The sequence below is a fragment of the Oryzias latipes genome, chromosome 6, assembly GCF_002234675.1.
Source record: "Oryzias latipes chromosome 6, ASM223467v1".
NCBI classification, from domain to species: Eukaryota; Metazoa; Chordata; class Actinopteri; order Beloniformes; family Adrianichthyidae; genus Oryzias; species Oryzias latipes.
Window position 1 is genome coordinate 8,018,155 of NC_019864.2, and position 22,437 is coordinate 8,040,591.

Here is a 22,437-nt window from a genome sequence, read left to right on the forward strand (position 1 = left end):
TCTTTGTTTACGTCAAAGTGAAGTTGTGGTAGACAGAACCACAACTGGGACATAATCTGTTTTATGTGAATTTGTACATGTGTGGTATTTCCACCTGGTGCAGCAGAAGCAACACTAACAATAAAACCCTTGTATGCACCCATTTCTATGTCTCCCACTTCACATCACTGATCCATAAAAATGACATCATGTTCAACTCGTATCAACATGTTCGAGCAGCGTGATAAACAGTACCAAAGGGAAGAGTATTTTCCCTGGAAACAAGGAAGCTACTGAGCTGTAACTCACCTCATGTTCCTCAGATGTAGCATAGATAATGCAGAGACCGCCAACATGGGATCAGAGCACTGACATGTTTACAGAGTCCAATGTTTATATCTGCTCTGTGGTGAGAAGAAATGGCTCACTGTGGAGTCCTTACCTTGAGTCACAGTTGAGATCCCAAGTAGAAAATTCATGGCCACCAGAGTTAGTGAATCTCTCGGGCTTTCGTGTCCAAATGCTGTGACTTTTGATGGGTACTGGTTCATGACCAAGGTCCCATGTGGGACAATGGCTCCAACGCATACCCATCCTTCCACACCACAACAACAGTTCTTAAGGATATTATCCTGCTGATGTCTACCAAAAAATTTACTCACAAACTTAGGATTAAAAACCCAGTATGACTTTTCTTCCTTCTCATAGTGTCGGACCGCATTGCAAATATTTTGGATGTGCTGCCCTGTCAGCCTCACCCTATCTGACAGAAGGGCCGCTGTCCCCCACCGCTTACCAGACACTAAGGCTCACAACATTGTATAAAGCATCTTGTTGTTTCACTCTCTTACTGTGTGGATCAGAGGTCTTCAATTCTTCCTTTGTCTCCATCCTTGTTTGCTCCGTGTGAAAGACAGATGGAGGCCGTACACTTTCCAGCCTCAAGCCTTTCTGTTTGGTTCACAGGCAACAATCATGCAACAAGGAACGAGACGATTCAGTCCCACATGGTGCAGAGTGTGGGCTTGTCATTTAGAGAAATTCTACAAGCTAATTTATGTTTCCAACTGTGGGCTTTACATTTCATGCATTTTTTCATATTTTACATGCAATAGCCCTTTATAAAATGAAAAAAAATGATTTTCTATGCCACTATTTAGACATTAAAATAAGCACAAAAAATACCACGAAACTTCAACTATTTACAGAACAGTTATACAATTACCATCAGTCTGAAATGCTGTACGACAACTTTGTTTAGCTTTGAGGTTTTTTTTTTCTTACAAATAGTTCTCTTTTCAGTAGGGACCTGCCAAGAATCAGCTTTTTCCCCAAATAAGCTCACAGTCTAAATAAGACACAGCCATAAAAATCCACTAGATTAAGCATCATAGTTGGAATAAAATCAAATTAGAGATAAATCATACCCTAAATAAGACAGGGTGGGTATGCCAGTTCTATTTGGAATAAAACACATTGTTCACAACAGAAATGATCCAGGGAGACACGGGAGTACTCATCATTTTCTGGCAGTTTAATGACTATCCATTAGATGATGGAGTTTATTAAATCAAACTTTCTATCCAGTCTGAATGAATGAACTCTGTAAACATTATCCAATTTCTTCTGGGCAACTTAAATGCCCCACTGGCTCCAGTTGAAGAATCATTAAAATTATGTTTGTTAGTTATAATGTGAAACATTATAGAAATACCATGCACAAATGTAACAGTGGTTAGGATGAGGGCTGAAGTTAGAGATCAATGGATCATGTCATAAAGTAAAATATGAAGAAGGTAGAAGGCTTAAGGTCAAGTGTCCAAACAACAGGAGAGTGTGGGAAACAGATGAAGAGTCGATTGCAAGCTGCTTGGAACATATGGAGGAATGTTTCAGGTGTTATGTGCTATAAAATTTGTCAGTATAGATTAAACATTTTTCTACAATGATGGTATCAACATAGTAGGTTTTTAAAAAAAAAGGCAGTCAGCTAGACTTATCTTTTATTAATGAAGACATTTAACCTCTTCTCTGAGATGCTTCATCAATTGAGAAATTGATTCATGGTTGCACACGCTTGTGTATCTCTTTCCCACACTCTGTTGTCCTGGACTGTTGACCTCAAGTACTTGGGATAAAATAAAGAGTTGAAAGGATTTCTCAATCCTTTACATGAGAAAGATTCTTGTAAAAGAGGTCAAACATCTTAAATAATAAAAGACAAATCAACTCCAATTGACAGTTTTTTCACCTTCTATTTCAGTGTGATTAAAAAGCAGACATGGATAGCAGATCTAAAGATGTTAAGGTCCTCTTTGGGAAAGTGATGAGGATGGATGGAATCTTGAACGAATTCTTCAGAGTGAATGATAGATGTTTAGGAAATCAATGTAGGGAAGCCAGATTGAGATGATTTGGACATGTTGAGAGGAAAAACTGTGATTTTGCTGAGCTACCTAAATAGAAGCCTTGAGGAAGACCAAAGAAGAATTTAAAGGATGTAGTCAAAGAGGAGATGAGGGTGGTTGGGGTGAGAAGAGGGGACACTGAAGATGGGGGCGGATTATATGCTGCCAAGGGGGGCAGCCAAAAAACAAAGACAAAGATGTTGATGTAAACTCACTCATCAAAAGAGAAATTAGAGGTCTGACATTAAAAAGTGCTCAAATGAGTGCAAGCGTTATATGTTTGTTTTTTTTAAACAACAAAGATCTGGGAGGGAAAAGCAGCTAAATCCCAAGATAGATTTTTTTGTCTTGGGTTTAAAAAATATTCTGTTTTATGTAGACCAAGCTTTATTTTAGATTTAAAATGATTTATAAAATTCTCTAAATTGTTTAGAATATTTTCATTTCCAAGTCATTTGTCTCTGAAATCACATTTTGCAGTCTCTTAAACTTGTGAGATTATTATAGAGCGAGACTACAGCTCGGCTGTCCTGGAGGCATGCAGACGGATGACAACACTGTGTATGTAAAAGCTTTGATGATGAAGAAGAAATCTAAATGAGAAAAGCTAAATGCAAAATATGCAGCCTGTAATCAAGCTTTATTGTTTCTTTAAACCTCTCCCATTACCAAAAAGTATCATGGTAAACCACATATCTGATGGAAACATCTGTGTTGTTCTCAGATGTTCTCTGAGAGTTGCTGGATTAATACAATAGCTTGAGGGTGAGGTTAAATATTCAAGGCATCTATATTCAGCCCATCTTCAAAGACGATACTGAACACACAAACACCCAAGACATGCAGTGTTCTGGAATGGACCCACAAATTCCACAGTGCTGAGATGGAAAAAAGAAAGCAGCAGAAGAATAGAGGGAGCAAGTCAGAAAAAAAGACAAATTTTAAAGAAAACATCAAAGAATGATTCAATATAAAGGACAAAGAGGACCACTGTGAAGAACATGTCTAAACACAAGAGTTCTAAAGCACTGATTTGGTTGGGGGGGAAAAAGAAGTTACTCCTTGAAAAAAAAAATTTTGGATAAAAAAAGTAACAGAAAAAATATTAATTCCTGAATACCAAAGAAAACTAATTTGTCACGTGAATTTTTTTTTTAATCCATCAAATACTACAAGTCCCAAAGCTCCATCTTTATACATTTGGCATTATTCAGTAGATAGCAAAAGGAGTTATTTCAGTCGTATGCAGTAGTTGGGAGGTATTCAGGTTTACAAATGTCTTCCACAGAGCACAAATTTGCATTGCTGGTAGTCAGAAGGTTTAGACAACCTTTAAGACCTAAATTTAAGTCAGCCAAAAAAAAGTAGTTGTTTAAAATTTCCCCCGTTCTCATGATGTCTTTGTTTCTAACTTTAAAATTACTTTTTGGTCCTGCTGGAGACAGAACAGAGGAAGGTTAATAAAAAGACATCAAATAAATCCATGTGGCTTACGTAACTTCTGTCCAATCTCAAAGCTGATGCACTTTGATGATAGCAATAATATACTCATTCAGGTGGTCAGCCTAAAGAGCTGAAAATGAAGTCTCTATCCTTTTTCCTTTGACCTCCTTGGAAAATCTCCAAGGTCTAAAAGAAAATGGCCTGATAATTCAATAAAATATAAAAATGTTGCAATGATAATTTCACTAAACTTAAATGTATCTCCAGATTTATAAAAAAGTTTCATCATCTACATACTCAGCTTTAGAAAATGGTGATGAAAAACTGTTTCCTTCACTAACCATTAAAGCTCATCTTTAAAACACTTTGCGTGCAATTTCTTTTGGAATACATAAAACTGGTTCACAGGATGCAATGCCTCTGATAATTTGCTAATTCATTCATTTGTGAGAGACTGGCTTCCATACAAAACAAATGTGGGCCTTTGACCCAGATTAGGATATTGTTGTGCATCAGTAAAGATTCACAATAATATTAACACTATATCTCTATAGGCTGATAATGGCATTCAAAGGCATTGTCAGCCTTGGTTAAAATGAATAAAACTAATAAATCTTGGCCCGTTATGCATCTTTAACCCTGAAGAGTATTTTCCATGATATTGTTTCTTACTTGGGGTCTGTCTATTTTAGTTTTGCTGTAAAAACATTCTTAGATTTTACTTTATTTAGTTTTCATAAATGAGAAACATCTCTTACAAAAACCAGCAGTTTAGTTTTATTGAATCTAAATTTCTACGGTTTCATATTGTTGTTTTACACTTTTAAATCTAGGACCCATTTTATAATAATACATTTTTTCCTTTCCCTTAAAGACCCACACAGATAAAATCTGTGTTTTTAACATATCCTCGTGGCATTTTCCTGATGATAGAGGACATTTAATAAGAAAACTAAGCTTAAAATTGTATTTCTGAATATTTCTTTAAACAAATTGTGGTGAATTAACAGCAGATGCAAAAACGATATTAGAAAAAGAGCTTATTTGTAATGTAAAAAATAGGCTGCAAATATGTGAACTGCGAATATTTAAAAGCGAATGGGGGGGGGGGGGGGCATGGTAGTTTTTAGAAGCCTTACATTCGTGCAGAAACAACCTCCTTAAAGCAAAAACACCCAGGTTCAAATCCCTTGTTGTGTGGAGTTCATGGGTGGGTTTTGTCTGGGCTCTCTGGCTTCATAGGTTAATTGTTATCTCTAAATGGTGCCTTAGGCATGAATCAGGTCTATATGATTGTTTGTCTCTGTGTTGCCCTGCAATCAACAGGTGAAGTGTACAGGGTGTGCCCCACCTTTGCCCTTCAGCAGCTGGATAGGCTCTAGCAACCCTGTAACCCCAAACAGGAATAGAGAGGGTTAAGAAAACAGATTTATAAATCATCAACTAACAAGAACTAAGCCCTTAAAATATTTGAATAAATGTGTTGGGGGTGGGGGGGGGGGGAATTTTTCAACCGACAAACTTAAAAAAAAAAGTTAACTTTGTTGATACTCTAATTTTTTTAGAAGTACCTGTAAATACACGGAGTTTGCGTTTCATGGTTTTTCATGTGTTTCACGAAAAATATGATAAATATATGTAGAGTTTGTAAAATGCAAATAAAGTTTGTTGTCAATGTTTTCTGCTACTTAACCTCCAGAGGCATCACCCACACAGTAGCTCAAAGGACATGGAATCAACAATAGGCCTTTTTACCCCGCCCGTGTTTGATTGACAGGAAAGCAAAGGAGTTACTGGCCGCACTTCAGCAAATAAGTGTTTCTTCCAAATTTAGAATTTTTTTCAAATCCTCAAATCTTCAAAAAATATAAGTTGAACACAGGCAACACAGTAACAGATCTTGAAAACTGCTGATAGTCTCTCTCAAGAACAGTCAAACTACATGAAATGTATACATTCTGTTATGCCTACAACTTAACTGGTACACCAGTAAACCCCAACATTGGAACAAGTCGAACTGAACCCACTCTAAAAGAGCATTAGCTGTCTCTTTCCTCCAGCAAACTGGTGGTTCTATTTCTAATGGATGAGGTTTAGAACTCACCCCTAGACATGTGGACAAGTATTCCACTACGATCACTGGGCTTTGCAAAAGGCAGCAACACATAGCTGTGAGACAGCATCAAAAGCCTGCATGATACTTCACTGAGCAAGTGAAAACCCATGACATTACAAGTCAACACCAGAGGCTGGAGAAGCTAGCACCTTCCCTCAATTTCGTGACCAAACAGAGTTTATAAAGAGTAGACATTCCTCCACAACATGCGCAGATTAATCAACCTCATAGATTACATAAATATCAATAACCAAGAAGCAACCATTGTGTTACTGGATGCAGAAAAGGCTTTTGATCGGGTCAACTGGAAATTACTAATAGCCAACTTGAATAAATTTGGCTTTGGACAATCCTTTAACTAGATTAAAATATTATTCACCTCTCCTAAAGTTCATGTCAGAACAAATGATCAAACATCTCCAAGATTTAACTTAAAAGAGGGACTAGACAAGGCTGTCCACCATCACCCTGGCACCCCTAACCCTAACCCTGGTAGGGGGGGGGCATGTTGCTGGTGCCTCAGGTATGTCAGGTGGTGCCGAAACTCTTGCCCTTCGTGTGCAGTGCTGGGCCCCTCTCTTGGTGGCTGTCTCTCCGCGCTGGCACTGGCTCAGCCTCTGTCTGTGACTGGCTGGCTGCCTCCTGGCTGCCCAGTTGTCCTGGGAGGTACAGGCGGATTGAGCCCATCCGCCTATTTCTTTTCAATGTCACGCCCCCCCCCCAGAGCCATATACCCCACCATGGCTGCAAATGATATAGGGCATAGTGGGAATGGTCTGGTGGAGGAGGGCACGGTGAACCACCCAGGCTCGTCTCTCACCGGTCCACCCCCCAATTTTAATTTTCCCTTTAGACACCACACACAGAGGGACCCCAGGGTGGGGGGCCTCTGCTGTTTCACAGAGGTGGGGCCCGCCTCAACACCGAAGCCCCCCCCCCATTTTACCTGCAACACACACACTGCATATCCACACCACACTACATAGGTGGGGTGGGGGAGAGGCGCCGGTCTTTGTCCGCCTGGTCCTCTCAGAGCGACCTGGCTTGTGGGGATTCTGTTGGCCGGGGCAATAGCCGGGTGTGCGTGCTGGGGGCAACCAGAAGAATTTGTGTGTGTGAGAGTGCCTGGGTGGGGACAGGACCAGGGGCTACCTCGCTGGGGCCCCCATCCCCTTTGCAGAGGGTGACCTCCCTTCACACTTATATATATATATATATATATATTAAAATATAATAAATAAATAAATAAATAGTATAAAAACAAAAAAAAGGGGTTTAAACAAATATGCACCTTGGCTATCAGAAGATGCATAACCCCTTATTTTAATGGTAAAATCTGTCCAACACAAAAGGCCTTCAGCTCTTATCTGTTTGCTCAGTTGTTGGACACCAGTAGCAACACTAAGGTCTGAGTTTAACAACTTACATAGCAGAAAAGTCAATTCTGATAGAAGAACAAAAAAAAAACCTAGCTTACTCATTTCCAAATAGCAGAAAAAAAACAACACACTAACTCTGCTCTAATTGTGTCATAATTGAATTGAATTGAACTTTATTTCACAGGGATACATTCCCTTCATCATGGCATCCCAAAGAAAATGAAAAGAGTATTAATACAATTACAGCTCACTAGAAATCAGATCAAACAAACAAATAAGCAAATAGTCACATAGATAATTGGGCACAATGTGTGGGAAATTTTGATGACTCTGTCATACAGATGAGTTGTGCAGGATGCAAGTGACAAGGATTTGCTGTCTGTCTGTTATAACTAGAGCAGTGTTTTTCAACCTTTTTTGAGCCAAGGCACACTTTCTCCTTGACAAAAATCCCTCGGCACACCAGCATCCAACAATTAAAAAAAAGAGAAACTCAAACTCAAACTGTATTGATGTACAGTCCCTCCGCAATGTGTTTAAGTTGTAATAAAAGTTAAGTTAGTTTTCAGTAATGATTTTCAACTAAATTATTTGACATTTTACCCTGGTAGTTGTTTTTCCCTTCAGTTTGTTACACGCAATTTTATGTAACCTCACCAAAAAGACATATTTTTTCTAAATTGTGATTTATCTTTTTTATATTTTTTTTCAATGTTGGTGCAAAGGCAACTGTAATTTTTGAACAATGATATGATCACAATATGTTTGATACATTTTACACAAAAAGACTAACATTATATTTATGTTTTCTGTAACACAAAAAGTGAACATGTTGAAGTTTTATTAGTTTTTCTCTTGTCTTAATCAAAGATGAAGTCTTCGAAAACTTTAACAAAAATGTTTTATTTCTTTTTAGATGATTCATTTGTTTCAATTTAGTTTAATTGTGTTTATTGACCACTTGACCTTTATCCTGTTTCTTAAATGTTGTTATTACTTCTTAAGTTAAAAATTTAAAATAATCCAGACGTTATTAGAAAAGTGTTTCAGTTAGAAAGATGTTTTGGACTAAACTCTGGGATGTTTGGCTGTAAATAAACACAAATCCTGAAGGAGAACTAAACTGTTGACCTCTGATTTCATCAAGAAGATTTAAAAACTGTTTGATGTGTGTTTGTTGTGGTTTCAAGATGTTCAACAGGGCAGACTCATTTTACGCTGAGACGCTGTCACTTTAACGCGATGCATCATGGGAGATGTAGTGCAAACTGCCGCTAAGGGCAGACAGACTAGCATCTCTGAGCTTCATTGTTTTGTTCACTTGTTCCACGGTCTTACACCAGATCCCATGGAAAGCTACACCGCTAAAGACTAGCTTTAGTTGGTATTTTTGTTGGAACTGAGAGACTATATGAGCTAAATTGGAACAAGGAAGTGAAGACTTTGACCACTTCTGATTGGTCAGACTGATGACATATGATGATGCCTCCAAGAATTATTGGTAGAGATAGTTAAAGGAGCAGGACTTTTCCAAAAACAGAGCTGAAGCTGCGGCTAAATCGCAGTACCGTCATTCTTATCTAAATGTCTTTAATAGAATCAAATAAACACAAAGAAAAAAGTATTTTATGATCTTTCATATTCCTAACTCCCAAGTGTTTAATCAGGGCCAGTTTGGATGAACACAGAGCTGATATCCTGGAGATGGGAAATATTTTTAGATCAGTTAATGGGTAATTTCCCACGGCACACCTGACCATATCTCATGGCACACTAGTGTGCCGCGGCTCACTGGTTGAAAAACACTGAACTAGAGTAACGGAACCACACGTTAGTAAGAAATCAAGACAAGAAAAGAAGATGTGTCTTGCTGTTTGGTTTGTTGCAGTAAAGAGACAATATAAACACCTCATGGTTTGTGCAAACCTTAGTAATCAATCTAATAAATACTTCCTATTCTGTAATGTCTCACAGTGAAAGCAGATTCCTGTTTTCAGTCAAGAGAATTATTTCTTTAAACACAAAAATAAGATTTCAATGTCTTCCCCCCTTTTTACTCAAAGATGTTTGGTTTTCAATTTGACTGAGAATGTAATGTTATTGTTCCGACTCCCACGTCCCTGTGGAGCTTCTGTTTAGTGAGTCAGGTATAAACACTGACTCACCGGTCTCCTCCAGTTTTACCTACACTCATCCTTCTTCCAGCTGCACCTTCCTGCTTTCATTTCATTAAAATTTATTGATCAAACAGTTTGGCTTTTTTTTTCATTTTACTACCAAAGTACTGGTGCAAGTTTACAGTCACTGTTAACCTATACCTATTGAGATCCGGCAGCATTTGATGAACATCAGGATAACTCACAAAGGGTTCTAAAATTTGACTGAAGCGATGGAGCAAGTGCGTTGTGGTAGTCCACCTCAAATGAGAAAGAAATAACATGAGCGAAAACTTGCTTTAATTTTGATTGAAAATCAATATATATTTTAAAACAGAACATTTTGGAGTTTTTAATTTGAACCTGTGGCTTTTATTCTCATTTTAGTGCCAATTGGACCAATGGGTTAATTTTTCCTCAGGGAAAAAACAGCGAACTGCTGCGATCATGTGATGTTGGATTGATTGGATAAATGTCTGACTAGAAAGACACACATGAACGTCAGAAAAACAACGACTCTCCCAAAACCACAAGAATGCAGAATAACTTTCTACAAATAAAGGTCAGTTTAGTTGTAGAGCATCCTCTACATGGAGACACCAGAATTATAGGGGAAATAAAACTATAAGAGTTATCAATATAGTTTATTTCAGTTTGGCTGGCCAGATTAAATAGTTTTTTGGCTGTGTCCCCATCCCTGGTCTAAGGCCCCCCCAGAACTTTTTTTTTGGGAGGGGGTGGGGTGGGGGGCATAGTACAGAGTTACAGCGGTTGGAAGATCACAGGTTGGGTTCCCGCCATGCCCACCCATGTGTCAAAGTGTCCTTCATCAAGACACTGAACCTCACATTCCTCCTGATGGTTATAGGTTGGAGCCAGTGTTCGGCAGCAGAGTATTTGTGTGTGTGTGTGTGTGTGTATGTGTGTGTGTGCATGGAATGTGACTGTATGGAACTGTGACTGTAAGACTATATAAGTATCTGCCATTTAACATTTCTCCTTCAGGAATTCCGTGATAAATTCTCCAATAGCATCCCATTACACATGCCAAAACTATCCCCTTCCCTTCTGTGTTGTAGCAAATAAGAACACCTTATCAGAAATAGAAAACGATCACTGTTGAGGGTAGTTTTTGTCTTCCCTCTTTGCGTTTTAATGCATTAGAGCGTTAGAACCAGACAGAACCCTCCACAGCTGTAGCCTTCAAGGATAAAGTCGTGACTTCTAGCAAAGGAAAAAAGAAATACTGCTAAATAAGATTTTTTTTTTTACGCATGGATAGATGGAGCATATTTACCCCATCACAGCATCTAGAGATTATGTTACAACAGAATTTGTGCCGTGTCAATTACTTCCATCTCCCAGAGGACAAGCTTCTGAGAGACCACGATGGTGCCACACTGCAGTCTACAGGCTGTGCTGAAAACACACACTCATGACCGTGACAGTTTTAACTCTGACAAATCCATTAACGTCCATCCTTAGGTTACCTTGTCAAATTGTATTTCTGGAACAAAAATGCACAAAAAAAAGCTTTCTAAACTGGAAGAAAGACTCTCCCCCTGCATCTTTGTCTGCTAAACTTCCAGACAGGAGTTTGGAGCGGAAACAAAGGTGGAAAGGTGAAGAAACACAAACCAAACTGTAGAGTGGGAAACAACAAGATACGATTAGGACGTGGAAAAGTGAAACAGTATTAGTAAGAGTAGCAGCATCAGCACATGCCATTTCATGAGAGTGTTCTTTCATTTCATCAAAAAGAGAGAATGCACTTATCACACTTCCAAACACATCCATGCTAATAAAAAAACCTTTTCAAGAACTTTCCCTCAACTTCTGAAGCATGCAACCATCAAACGGCTGCTCCACTAGAATATCCCCAAAAGACAGAATCAATGATTCTTATGTAGATAAAAGAGCCGTGAAATATTTTTACCCTGTTCCCAAAAGCTACGGATTTTGCCTTCACTTCGTTTGGTCACCTTGTGACGCGTGATTCATGCACCGCTTCTGTAGGGACATTTTAGAGGTCTGAATTCAGGAAAAGGTGAGAAAATGATTAACCAGTGACACAATAAAAGGGTTAATCATTTGTCTTTCGTTATTTCAAATGACAGGTAAAAAGTTTAAATGCTTGAAAAATGTATTATTTTTCAAAAGATGCGAAAGACAGTTTAGTATTTCTATCATAAGAAATGTCTAAAGCAGTGGAGTCTGGAAGAAAGCCAGGGAGGGAAAAAAAAATACAGTTAGTGATGGAAAGGATGTCCTTGAGGTGACATTTTCAAGCAATAATCTTTAACTTTCCTGTTGTTCGGAAAGCAAACAGGAAAGCAGGTTTGCACCGTCACTGAAAACAACGGAAAAGCTGTTGTTGACAAAGCTGTCTCTCCCAGGTTTTATTCATCTGTCAGAGAACGGTTGGATCCTTGATTTAACCATGGCTCCACAACCAAACAAAGGCTCTTTAACATTTAGCGACAAAGAGTGTTAGACAATATAATAATAATAAACCGATGCTCTCCTGACTTCATCTTTTTCATTCACTGCCTGACAAATATTTCTGGGGGGAAAAACAAACCCAAAAATAATTTTTGCTTCCAGTTAAAGTAAAACTAGAGAAAACTTACTCTGTTTGGATTCTCTGTGTGTAACTTCTTTATTTATTTTTTATTTTTTTGTATTTTCCCATGGATGTACACATTTGATAACTGCTAGTTAATAAACATTTTCAATTTCCCCGGTCAATACTAATCATTCATCCATTTAATAAGGTAATTGTACACATTTCTAGTTTATTCAGTCAAAATCTTAACATAATTTCGCAGCAGTAATGCTAATAATACTAATTCCACACAAACACCAACCCCAAAGCAGTATTTTGATCTGTTCAAGCATTTCTGAGTATTCCTCTAAAAACCTGCACCAGTGCATCTCAACCCACGAAAACAACCCAGTTCTCACGAACTGACATAGATAAGTGAAGAACAGCCCCTTCCAGGAAAAGTCAGTGCTGCCAGCACTGCCCCAGGCTAACACACACACCCATTTTCTCCATGCAGCTAGCAATGATCGGATAAACTCTTTCCTTTTCTATGCACAATATACACATCCATCTTTGCAAAAGTTTGGATGTCGTTTGTTTTTGTGGATAAATGGCAGACACGCTGCCGAGGCCGACTCCAAGTTGTTGCATGAAATGGGCGACACCCACACTGAGAAACGGGCGCGTTCCAAACAGGAAGGAAGTACCTGCTGGCTTTAAGAAACCAGAATCCCATAGACTTCCATAGAGAAACAAACAGCTGCTGGAACTCAGTCCTACAGTCAGGACCATAAATATTTGGACAGAGACACATCCTTTCTAATGAAGTTTCTGTACATTACCACAGTGAATTTTAATTAAAACAACTCAGATGCCATTGAAGTGCAGACTTTCAGCTTTTATTCCATGAGTTGAACAAAAAGATTGCATAAAAATGTGGAAAACTAAAGCATTCTCTAAACACAATCCCTTCATTTCATGGGTTTGCAAGTAATTGGACAAATGAAAGAACTGAAAACAAAATGGTCATTACTAATATTGGGTTGAAAACCCTTTGTTGGCAATGACAGCCTGAAGTCTTGAACTCATGGACATCACCAGATGCTGGGTTTTCTCCTTCTGAATGCTCTGCCAGGCCTTTACTGCAGTGGCTTTCAGTTGCTGTTTGTTTGTGGGCCTTTCTGTCTGAAGTTTAGTCTTCAACAAGTGAAATGCTCAAAGGGGTTAAGATCAGGTGACTGACTTGGCCATTCAAGAATAATCCACTTCTTTGCTTTAATAAACTCCTGAGATGCTTTGGCTGCATGTTTTGGGTCGTTGTCCATCTGTATTATGAAACGCCGCCCAATCAGTTTGGCTGCATTCACCTGGATCAGTGCAGACAGTATGTCTCTGAACACCTCAGAATTCATTGGGCTGCTTCTGTCCTGTGTCCCGTCATCAATAAACACTAGTGTCCCAGTGCCACTAGCAGCCATGCACGCCCAGACCATCACACTGCCTCCACCGTGTTTTACTGATGATGTAGTGTGCTTTGGATCATGAGCTTCTCCTTCTCCATACTTTTTTCTTGCCATCATTCTGGTAGAGGTTGATTTCAGTTAATGGTCTGACCTGCATGTTTTATTAGATCCTCCCCTCCTGATGTACATGTCACATTTATGCAACAAAAAACTCAAGAAAACCTTCTGGGCTGAAGTTTTGCTACACAGTCCGTTTTGAAAACAACACGCTAAAAAAATAATGTAAAAAGCTTTTAAGTAACTCTTCGTGACATTCTGAATATGACAAAAGCGGCTCTTCTTTACATCCAGTGCATAGAGGGAGCGGTTGCATCTGTGCATAACTATAATTACCACATGAATGGAACCGCTGAATACAGTCTGTGGAGTGCAACAGCACAGCATTTTCTCTTATTTCTTTTAGCTGCTCCCAGTTACAAGGGTTGTCACAACAAAGTAATTAGCCTAGTTATTTGGCAAATGCCCTTTCTGGCTTAACCGGACTGTGAACAAACCTGATCTCAAACCTGAAACTAGGTGCTACTCCTTAACCCACCGCCTTTAGTCTTTTTTAATAAATAAAAATCAGGAGAGATTAAGCCACCTGCTTTTTTCTGATCTTTTGCATTTGGATTTTCTGTTGCATTTAGGATAGCTTTCAATAGAACTGCATTGAAGTCTCACTTCAACCATCTTTAGATCAATTTTAAAAGTGTTTCCAGTCATCTTTCAATCATCATTATTCCATTTTTAGCCAAAATTCAAAAACCTTTGTTGATCTCAAGGACATAGTTTCTGCAGAGCGGCAGGAGTTCATCAGAAATTTGACTGAGTTGTGAGCAGTGTTAGAGGCGTCGAATAATGAAATACAAAGAAATGCATTTTCGTGCTTAATGCTTTTATATGTGTCCTCTATCATCAGAAAAATACCGTATGAACATGATAAAAACACCATTTTCATGAGATATGGTCTTTAATCCATTTACATCCCGCTCCATTCAAGATCAGTCAGCCATTTTCTGTCAGTCGGAAGGCTTTTTGTACTCTGTACATAGCAGTCAACGTCCCCTGCTCTGATCAGATCTGATCTCCTGCTCCGTTGGAAGGTAATGCTGTGTAAAAACAGTGAAGATTGGTTTGATCCTGAGCCTTTACAGTTTATGCTGTTAATGGCCTCAAAAGGAGGGTTAGATGGAGGCATACGATTCACTGTGGCAACCCTTAAAGGAAGCTGCTGCCAAAACCCTCAGAACAAGGACTACTCCATTAAAAGTCACCAAAAGACTCCAATAAGAACAGAGAAAGTCACTAAATGAGTGGATAATCGCATTTTAAGCAAGTGTTCTCCAAGATGGCAACAGGCTGAACTGTCAGTGACTTAGTCTGTTACATAAACTTCATTTGCACAGCCAATAGTTTAGAAAGACAAACAGGACGGAGTCACAGACATACTGGTGGAATGGCAGAAAAACAAAATGTAAATGGCAAAATTGCTAATTGGATACATGGATGACACAGAAAAAAACCCTTTGATCTGCTGGTCGATCAAAAAGGCATTTTTAAAGTACAGTTAAGAAAACCTGGCAATTGGGAATTAATTGGGTTATAAAACTCAATTATTTTAGGCTGGGTGACATTTCCCAATTATGAATAGCCACATAAATTCAATTGAATTGACTTAAGTGGTAAATTTCAGCCAATTGTAAATGGAGAAAAATTAGGTTTAAAAAAAATTAAATAAAGCTCTATGGTCAAAGAAGTATTTATTTTTGGAGTTTTTCTTTTTTTTTTTTAATGAGTCACTGGTTTTAACAGTTTGGTGCACAATAATGCAAGGCCATTTGGCAAAGGACTACTAATAAATAATAATTATTATGATGGGATTCACTTTTTTTCTGCCATTGTTGCTGTCAAAAAACTGCACCAACTGTGCGAACCTTTTCAAGGCTTAACAAAGTCAACATTTTTACACGGAAGAAGGAAGTATCACAGCACACTTGATAGTTTTCCCGACCCCCCTAACACAGACTAGAAGGGTTTAGACTTGCAAGGCCGTACTCCTGACATTATTGTAAGCCGCTTTAAGATAAGCCTCTTTGTCATGGCTTTGTGATACTATCGTTGTGCTTACGCTGCCAGTCAAGCAGTGCTCAAATTCCTGCAAAGCCAATTTCAGCTTTCCGATGAAGACGTAACCTGTGCAAACCAACCTATTCCTTTACAGTCCATCACCCAAACCCGCTTATGCCTGTGCGGGAGTCACACGGATGTTGGAGCCTATCCCAGCTACGGTGAGGGTGAGGTATTCCCATGAACCAGACACCGGTCTATTTAGTCATTCAATGACAATGCCTTTGATATCATCTCATCTGACAAACAAATAAAGTCCTTTAAAGTAGAGATAAAAATGGACAAAACAGTCAGGATGTTACCAAACAAGCCGTTTCTGCAACTTTATGAATGAATGCAAGCGATACTGTGGATCCAATTCCTCCCCTTTTTGCTCTTCTTACAGACTTTGAAGCCTTTCGATAGTGAAGCTTTGGCACACGTTTTAATTAAAGCAGAGTTTTGGTTCCCAGATGCCTTTAATTCAACTGTTAAACTCCTCTTTATTCATGATGATCCCCACTCTTCTGGTCTAACAGCATCTTCTCAACCTGCAGATGTTCTTCTGGAGTTTAACTTTCCCCCAAAGTCCGTTTTTTCTCCACCATTTTTTCCCTTTGCTGGATCATTAATGATTGTTTGTTACCCTTTGCTTCTACAAAAACACTTTTAATATAATTATTTTGCGGATATCTTTTCTAATGTCATGTAGTCGTAATTTTTAATTGAGTGAGAAAGCTTGAATCTCTTCAAAAACTAAATTCTGACTGCAGTTATGATGAGACATCCTCTAAAGACCTCTTTATTTACTTATAAGCAATGGTTATTGTCTTTGTAAATATAATGCAGTACAAAGTACTCACAGAAACCACGGTACACTATGTCCTGAATTTTCTAGTATTACTTGCTATGTTTATGTTTTCTCTTGGTGACTTACAGCATGAACCTCTGGTTTAAGAGAACAGTTCTCAACCGAGTAATCACAGAGGGGATTTTGAAGGAGTGACAGGAAAAACTGACTTTTAGAAAACCAAGAACATTCAAAAAACTATCAGAGACTGGATCCCAGAAAGGAAAACACAGTTATGGAATAGGAAAAGGCAGCTGGCTCATACGTTTGCAGAGCTTTCCTTCTTACTTATAGAGAAGAAATCTTGTCGTTTCATGAATTTTTCCTCAAAGATGTAGACACCTTTTAGAAAAAGAAAACACTTCATTAAATGTTTTGAATTGTCTAGGATTCCAAGGACACGTCTGAACCCAGATCAGTGGCATAACTGGATAACGGGCTCTATGGGGTTGGATCAGCAGCAGAGATCCCTGATATCTTTCCAATCAACTCCTTTGTTCCACTATGAGCATATGTGTGCACGCTTTTCATCTCCATCCCGCTCCTTTCTTCAATCCCGTCTGTGCTGAGCTGAGGTGAAGCAGAGATTACTGCAGAATGTTTATCCTTCTTTGGGGCTGACCGGATCTACTCCCCAAACTCCCTGTACCAGGAGCCCCCTGCTGGGGGTAACTGCAGGCAAGGGTGAAGAAAGAGCCAGCTCAGGATGCGAGGAGAGATCGGTGAGGCAGATGTGTGTGTCCACACACAGACACAAGTGTGAGCAAACATGATACAAATGTATACAAATAGTTCTTAAATCCTCAGACAAAAACCACACACTATAAAACGCCTGAAGAGAAGTTTAGTCTCCTGAAGACCAAGCAGTCAAACAGGACAAACCCATATAAACTTAAAGGAAACACTGAAAGGAGTTATTAAAACAGGCCTGGGCATAGAACAACTAAACATGAGCTTGGCGACGAAAACAATCCCGCCAAGGCACCAGAAACAAGCAGTCTGACAGCTGAAGGTGCTGATCATCAGATCTTTACAACCCAAAGGCTGTGCTGAAGAACGCCTCCCATCTTTACCTCCAGACAACGCAGATCAAAAGGACGTCTTCACAGTAAATAACGTTTCACAGCCTGATCACAGGAATTTTACACAACAAGTGCCAAGATTAAATCCCACTCTGATCATCTTTTGATCTATTGAAAATAAGAATAATTGATTCTTTATTTATCCCACAATGGGGAAATTCTTCTCTGCATTTGACCCATCCCCTGGGGGAGCGGTGAGCTGCAGCTGAAGCGAGGGAGGCAGTAGCGTTAAGTGTCTTGCCCAAGGACCCTCACTGGGTGAAGAAAATTGCTCGCCATTGATATGGTAATTGACCCTAGTACCACCTCCGGGAATTGAACCCTGGATTCCTGCGTGATAGCCTTTCACCTTACCAACCGAGCTACCCAGTGTTTCCAGTGGTCTTTTAGTTATGATTATGCAGTTTTTAGCAAAACTATATTTAAAAATGTGTCATTAGGACATAGTTTCTGCAGAGCAGCAGGAGTTCATTAGAAATCAGACTCTGAGTTGTGGGCGGGACTGTTAACACCGCCCCCCCTACCCTCCCTGTTGCTAAGAGCTCCCTGTTTACACACTCTCCCGCTAGCTTACAGCCCCTCACGCCCCCCAACAAAACAAGCAAAATTGGAGCTATCCAGTCGTACAGTTCTGATCCAGATTCCAGCTCAGGCGAGGGAAAACAAAGACGTTCATGGATCTATTTGTCTACAAGTGGATGCATCAGAATGAAGTGGAGAAGGAAGCTTGCGGCTCTGCCAATCACATTTTCGGTCACAAATGAGCTCTTTTTCAAACTGCATTTTTTGTTTTCCCTTTATTAACGAATTTGAATAAAAAATACTCAAAAATGCAATAATTTTAAGCTCAATTTTCCTAATATATGTCCTCCACCATCAGATAAACACTACAAGAACAGGATTTTCATCAGAATGGGTCTTTAAAGCAGATCTGCACCTGATCCTTTTGATGGCACATATAAGTGAGGCTTTTTTTTTGCATTAACAAACACATGTTTGGAATACTTGTGAACTTGCCTAAAACCAATGAAAAACACGCAGAGCAGACCGTGTTGTGCTTTTCCCAAAGTTATAAGCATAGGAAAAACATTTTTCAGAGAAAAGAGGCTCTAGCCAGGAGCCCTGCAGGGCTGCTGCATAAACATGGCCTCTAGATAAACAGTCAGACTCTGACATGGAGAGGATATTGGATGCTGAGGTTGCTCTAACTTCACTTTACTTTGGCTCATCGTGGAATGTCATCCCTGAGCCAAACAAAAGGCCGGACAGGTAGAAAGGTAAACAAATAAATGCAGAACAAAACCTTAAACTGTTCTGAACGCTGTTCTCCTGAATGTCCTGAAGTGTAAAACGGTGTTGAGTCCATCCATGACACAAACGGCAAACTTTAGCTTGTATTCACAACTGTCATGAGCTGAATTCATAGATATGACGTAAGGCCACAAATTAACATATGGAACAACTCCTTTTAAACAGCAAACTTCCACGGTCTTAAGGTAATGATCCTATCACATTATTAAGGAGGTATAGGCCACCCTAACACCCTCCTAATGAGATCGGAAATCATACATGAATTCAGCTTTGCATCTTTGTAGGATCCTGCTATAGATGACTTTCACTGATCTCCACAGACAGAACAAACTAGTGTCAGTCTGCTATTGAGCCAAGTTTTTAATCAGGTTTTTCAAAAGAAGCTCTGAAAAGCCAGAATGAATCATTCATCTCTGTACAGTTTGCAGATACCCAGACAGAGCAAACCATGTGCATTTTACAGTCGATGCTAATTAAAATTCTTTATTATGAGGCTGTTTTTTTTGTATTTTGTGTTAAAAATACATTTTATTTTTCCTATTGCAGTCCACCTGTTTGATTACTACTGTTTGGTGGTTAGCTGCCACGGTTTTTGCAGATCATTGACCACTTTAGAACAGAACAACCTTATATAAAAAAGGACTGTCAGTCACAAGACAGTCACTACATTCAGTACTGAGAAAATAAAAGCAGAGCATTTCATGTCGAGAGCTGCCACCTAAAAGAAAAGCAAGGCTTTTTTCTTTTCCTAAGTGGTAAAATGATTAGGGATCGTGGTCTGTTGCATATTCACCATTTTAAAATAAATCAATAAAAAGTAGTGTGCATGGTGTCCGAACTTATTTGTTTTTTGTTTTAAACCAGAGCACTCGCACTATGTAGTTCTCTGGTTGTGAGGAGCCTATATCCTAGAAAACACAGGTTCTTTCATTTTGGCTAAAAACTGAATTGTTAGAATTAAAAGAAATACTTCTACAATAAATCAAAAGATGATCGGAGTGGGTTTTTAAATAAAAAACACAACTTTTATATAAAGGAATATCTTGAGTTCAAAGATCTAATTCATGTTTTTTTTTTATCAATAGGGCACAATGAGCAAATATGTTGATACTGAAATACATTTGTGTCCGTGTCGATATGTTTTGAAGAACTTATGCTATATTAAATCTATGTTTTAAAGCTTAAAAAAAAGGAATCATTGTAGACTGTTATCTTGTTTTGTTTTTTTTACATTTTACTGACTCTAAAACCGTGACACGATCCGGACCGTGAGCTTTTTGATCCGTTGCACACCTCAAAATAACACGGCACATAGTACATCCTGCAGACAAAAGCAGGATGTAGATTCGTCAAAACTAAAAAAAATAAATTAGCGTTTAGAAAGAATGTCATTTTATTTGGTTTTTGTGAGGTTCAGTTGAACTGCTTTTAAATTAAATGGACGAAGACACAACTATAACTGGGCAAATTTTAAGCTAATTTAGTTGAAAATTATTATTGAAAACCATTGCAACTTTTAGGGAAAACAGCTACAACTTTAATTTTTATGTGCCTGAATTATTACAAAAAATGTACCTGAGACCGTGGAGGGACTGTAAATCAATACAGACTATAGAGTTTCTCGTGTTTTTATTTCTGGTTCCTGGTGTGCCGCAGGATTTTTTTCAAGGAAAAAGTCGAACTTGGTTCAAAAAAGGTTGAAAAACCAGATTAATGTACGTCTTTGTTTTCTTTGTCCGAACTGGTATCTGGATCCAAACTGTACGGCTGGAAAGCTCCAATATTGTTCAACACTTTTGTTGCACCGCTAATGTCAGGTTGGGGGTGTGAGGGTCTGTTTCTAGCATGTAAACAGAGAGCTCTCAGCTATGGGTGACAAGAAGGGGGAGTGGGGTTGCTCTCAGAGGCCAATTTTTAATAAACTACTGCTGCTCTGCAGAAACTACTTAGTGCACTTTACAGGGCGTTTGCCATTTTATAGGGCTGCCTGAATGTGCATTTTACAAAATCCAGTGCCCTGGAAATTTCCCAGAAGTCTCTGGGAAACCAGTGTTCATGCATGCTCACTAGATTGGCTAAAACAGAACACAATGCATTTTTTTAAACAATTTTGCAAGTAAATAACAAATAGTTCAATTTACTTTGTATATAAGCCAAATAAGCTTTCATCTTCAGAATTTTGTTAAATATTTACAATTATAAGGTTTTCACTTTGGAACGTCATATTCACCATTTAAAAATACATAAATAAAAAGTATTGAGTATACTATGTAGATTTTCTAGAAGTTAGGAAGTTGTTAAGGAATTTGGACATAGCCTATATCCTAGAGAACACAGGTTCTTTCATTTTGGCTAAAAACGGAATAATCATAATTTAAAAAACCACTGGGAACGCTTTTAGAATAAATCAAAAGATGATCGGAGTGAGTTTTTAAATAAAACTACTTCTTTCATGGTCAAAAATATCCAAGCTTGATTTAAAGGTGACACCAAAAAAAAGCCAAATCACTGGACGATGTCTCTGAGATCTGCCAACAGGAAACTATAACATCAGACAAAAGGTCACGCAGGGGTCAACAGTTATTCAAAGCAGTGTTGATGGAGGGGGACGAGGCAGCGGCGGCCATAAGCTGCAGGTTACCTTCAAACACTGACCACAGCGGGGACCTTTAAGCCACTTACTTTATGAAGTAACTGACTCCTTCGCCGGTAAAACCTTCCTCCCATCCCCCAGGCAGGTCTAGAAAGGGAAGAAACGACGACATGTTTGTTTGTGACACCTAAAAAGTTTGCTTGACGTGAACTGGAGTAAGTGTGGGTTTGGACGAGGATGGATGATGTCGGAGGAAAGAAGAAAGGAAAAAAATGTGAAAGTGTTCGAAAGGTCTGGCTTAAGCTAGCTACCTGAGCGGATCATGTGTCCCGAGTTGACGGGTTCGCCGGAGCGGGGATGGAGCCAGGTGGTGGTCCGGGTCCTGTCACTGCCGCACACACACAAACACCTGTTACACCGCCGCGGAAGAAGAAGAAGAAAGCAGCGGCGGAGGAGCACAGCGACTGGCCAAGTCCCGGTAACACCGGGAGACGCTACCGTGAAGCACCACACTCACTCAATGAAGAAGACCCTGCCATCCCGACACACGCCGTAAGACCAGGGTTCAGGTAAGCTGTCCTGTCCGACAGGCGCCGCCATGATCCGGTCTGAAGTCCAATTTCATGTCATTCCCTCTCCATGGAGTCTCCCTGGATCAACGAGCACTGCCAGCTCCGGCGCTGCCTTCAGGGACTCTGCCCAGGCCCGGATATCTGAGCTTCTCAGCTGAACACATACCACGGTCGTCGCTTTTGTTGTTACTATGGAGTTTAGAAAAAAATAACATAACGCATGTTTTAATTCCCGTCATTTAAGGCGGAAACTATGACAAAAACTAAGAAGGAAATTATTATTTTAAAATAAATTTTAACTACAAAAAATTGTATAGTCATAAAAGATTAAGACGTTTTTGTGAAAACATGTACTAAATAAATATTTAATATTATATTTAGCATTTCTTTCA

General features: G+C 39.1%; 1 protein-coding gene across 7 annotated transcripts in view; it reads right to left on the minus strand.

Moving 5' to 3' along the window:
• Positions 1-22,149, minus strand: part of plekha7 (pleckstrin homology domain containing A7) — a 138,411-nt gene extending 116,262 nt beyond the window's left edge. For 2 of the 7 annotated variants that reach the window (XM_011475780.3, XM_011475778.3), the window contains exons 1-3: positions 21,991-22,149; positions 21,785-21,861; positions 21,563-21,620 (exon numbers count right to left, since the gene is read on the minus strand). In XM_011475780.3, coding sequence (XP_011474082.1) covers positions 21,563-21,620; positions 21,785-21,861; positions 21,991-22,073 — 218 coding nt within the window. In that variant the 5' untranslated portion in view covers positions 22,074-22,149. Of the gene's footprint in view, positions 1-421; positions 680-21,562; positions 21,621-21,784; positions 21,862-21,990 lie in introns of those variants that run through there. The other 5 variants (XM_011475777.3, XM_011475786.3, XM_011475785.3 and 2 more) reach the window with 5 other exon arrangements.
• Between the last annotated feature and the right edge of the window lie 288 nt (positions 22,150-22,437).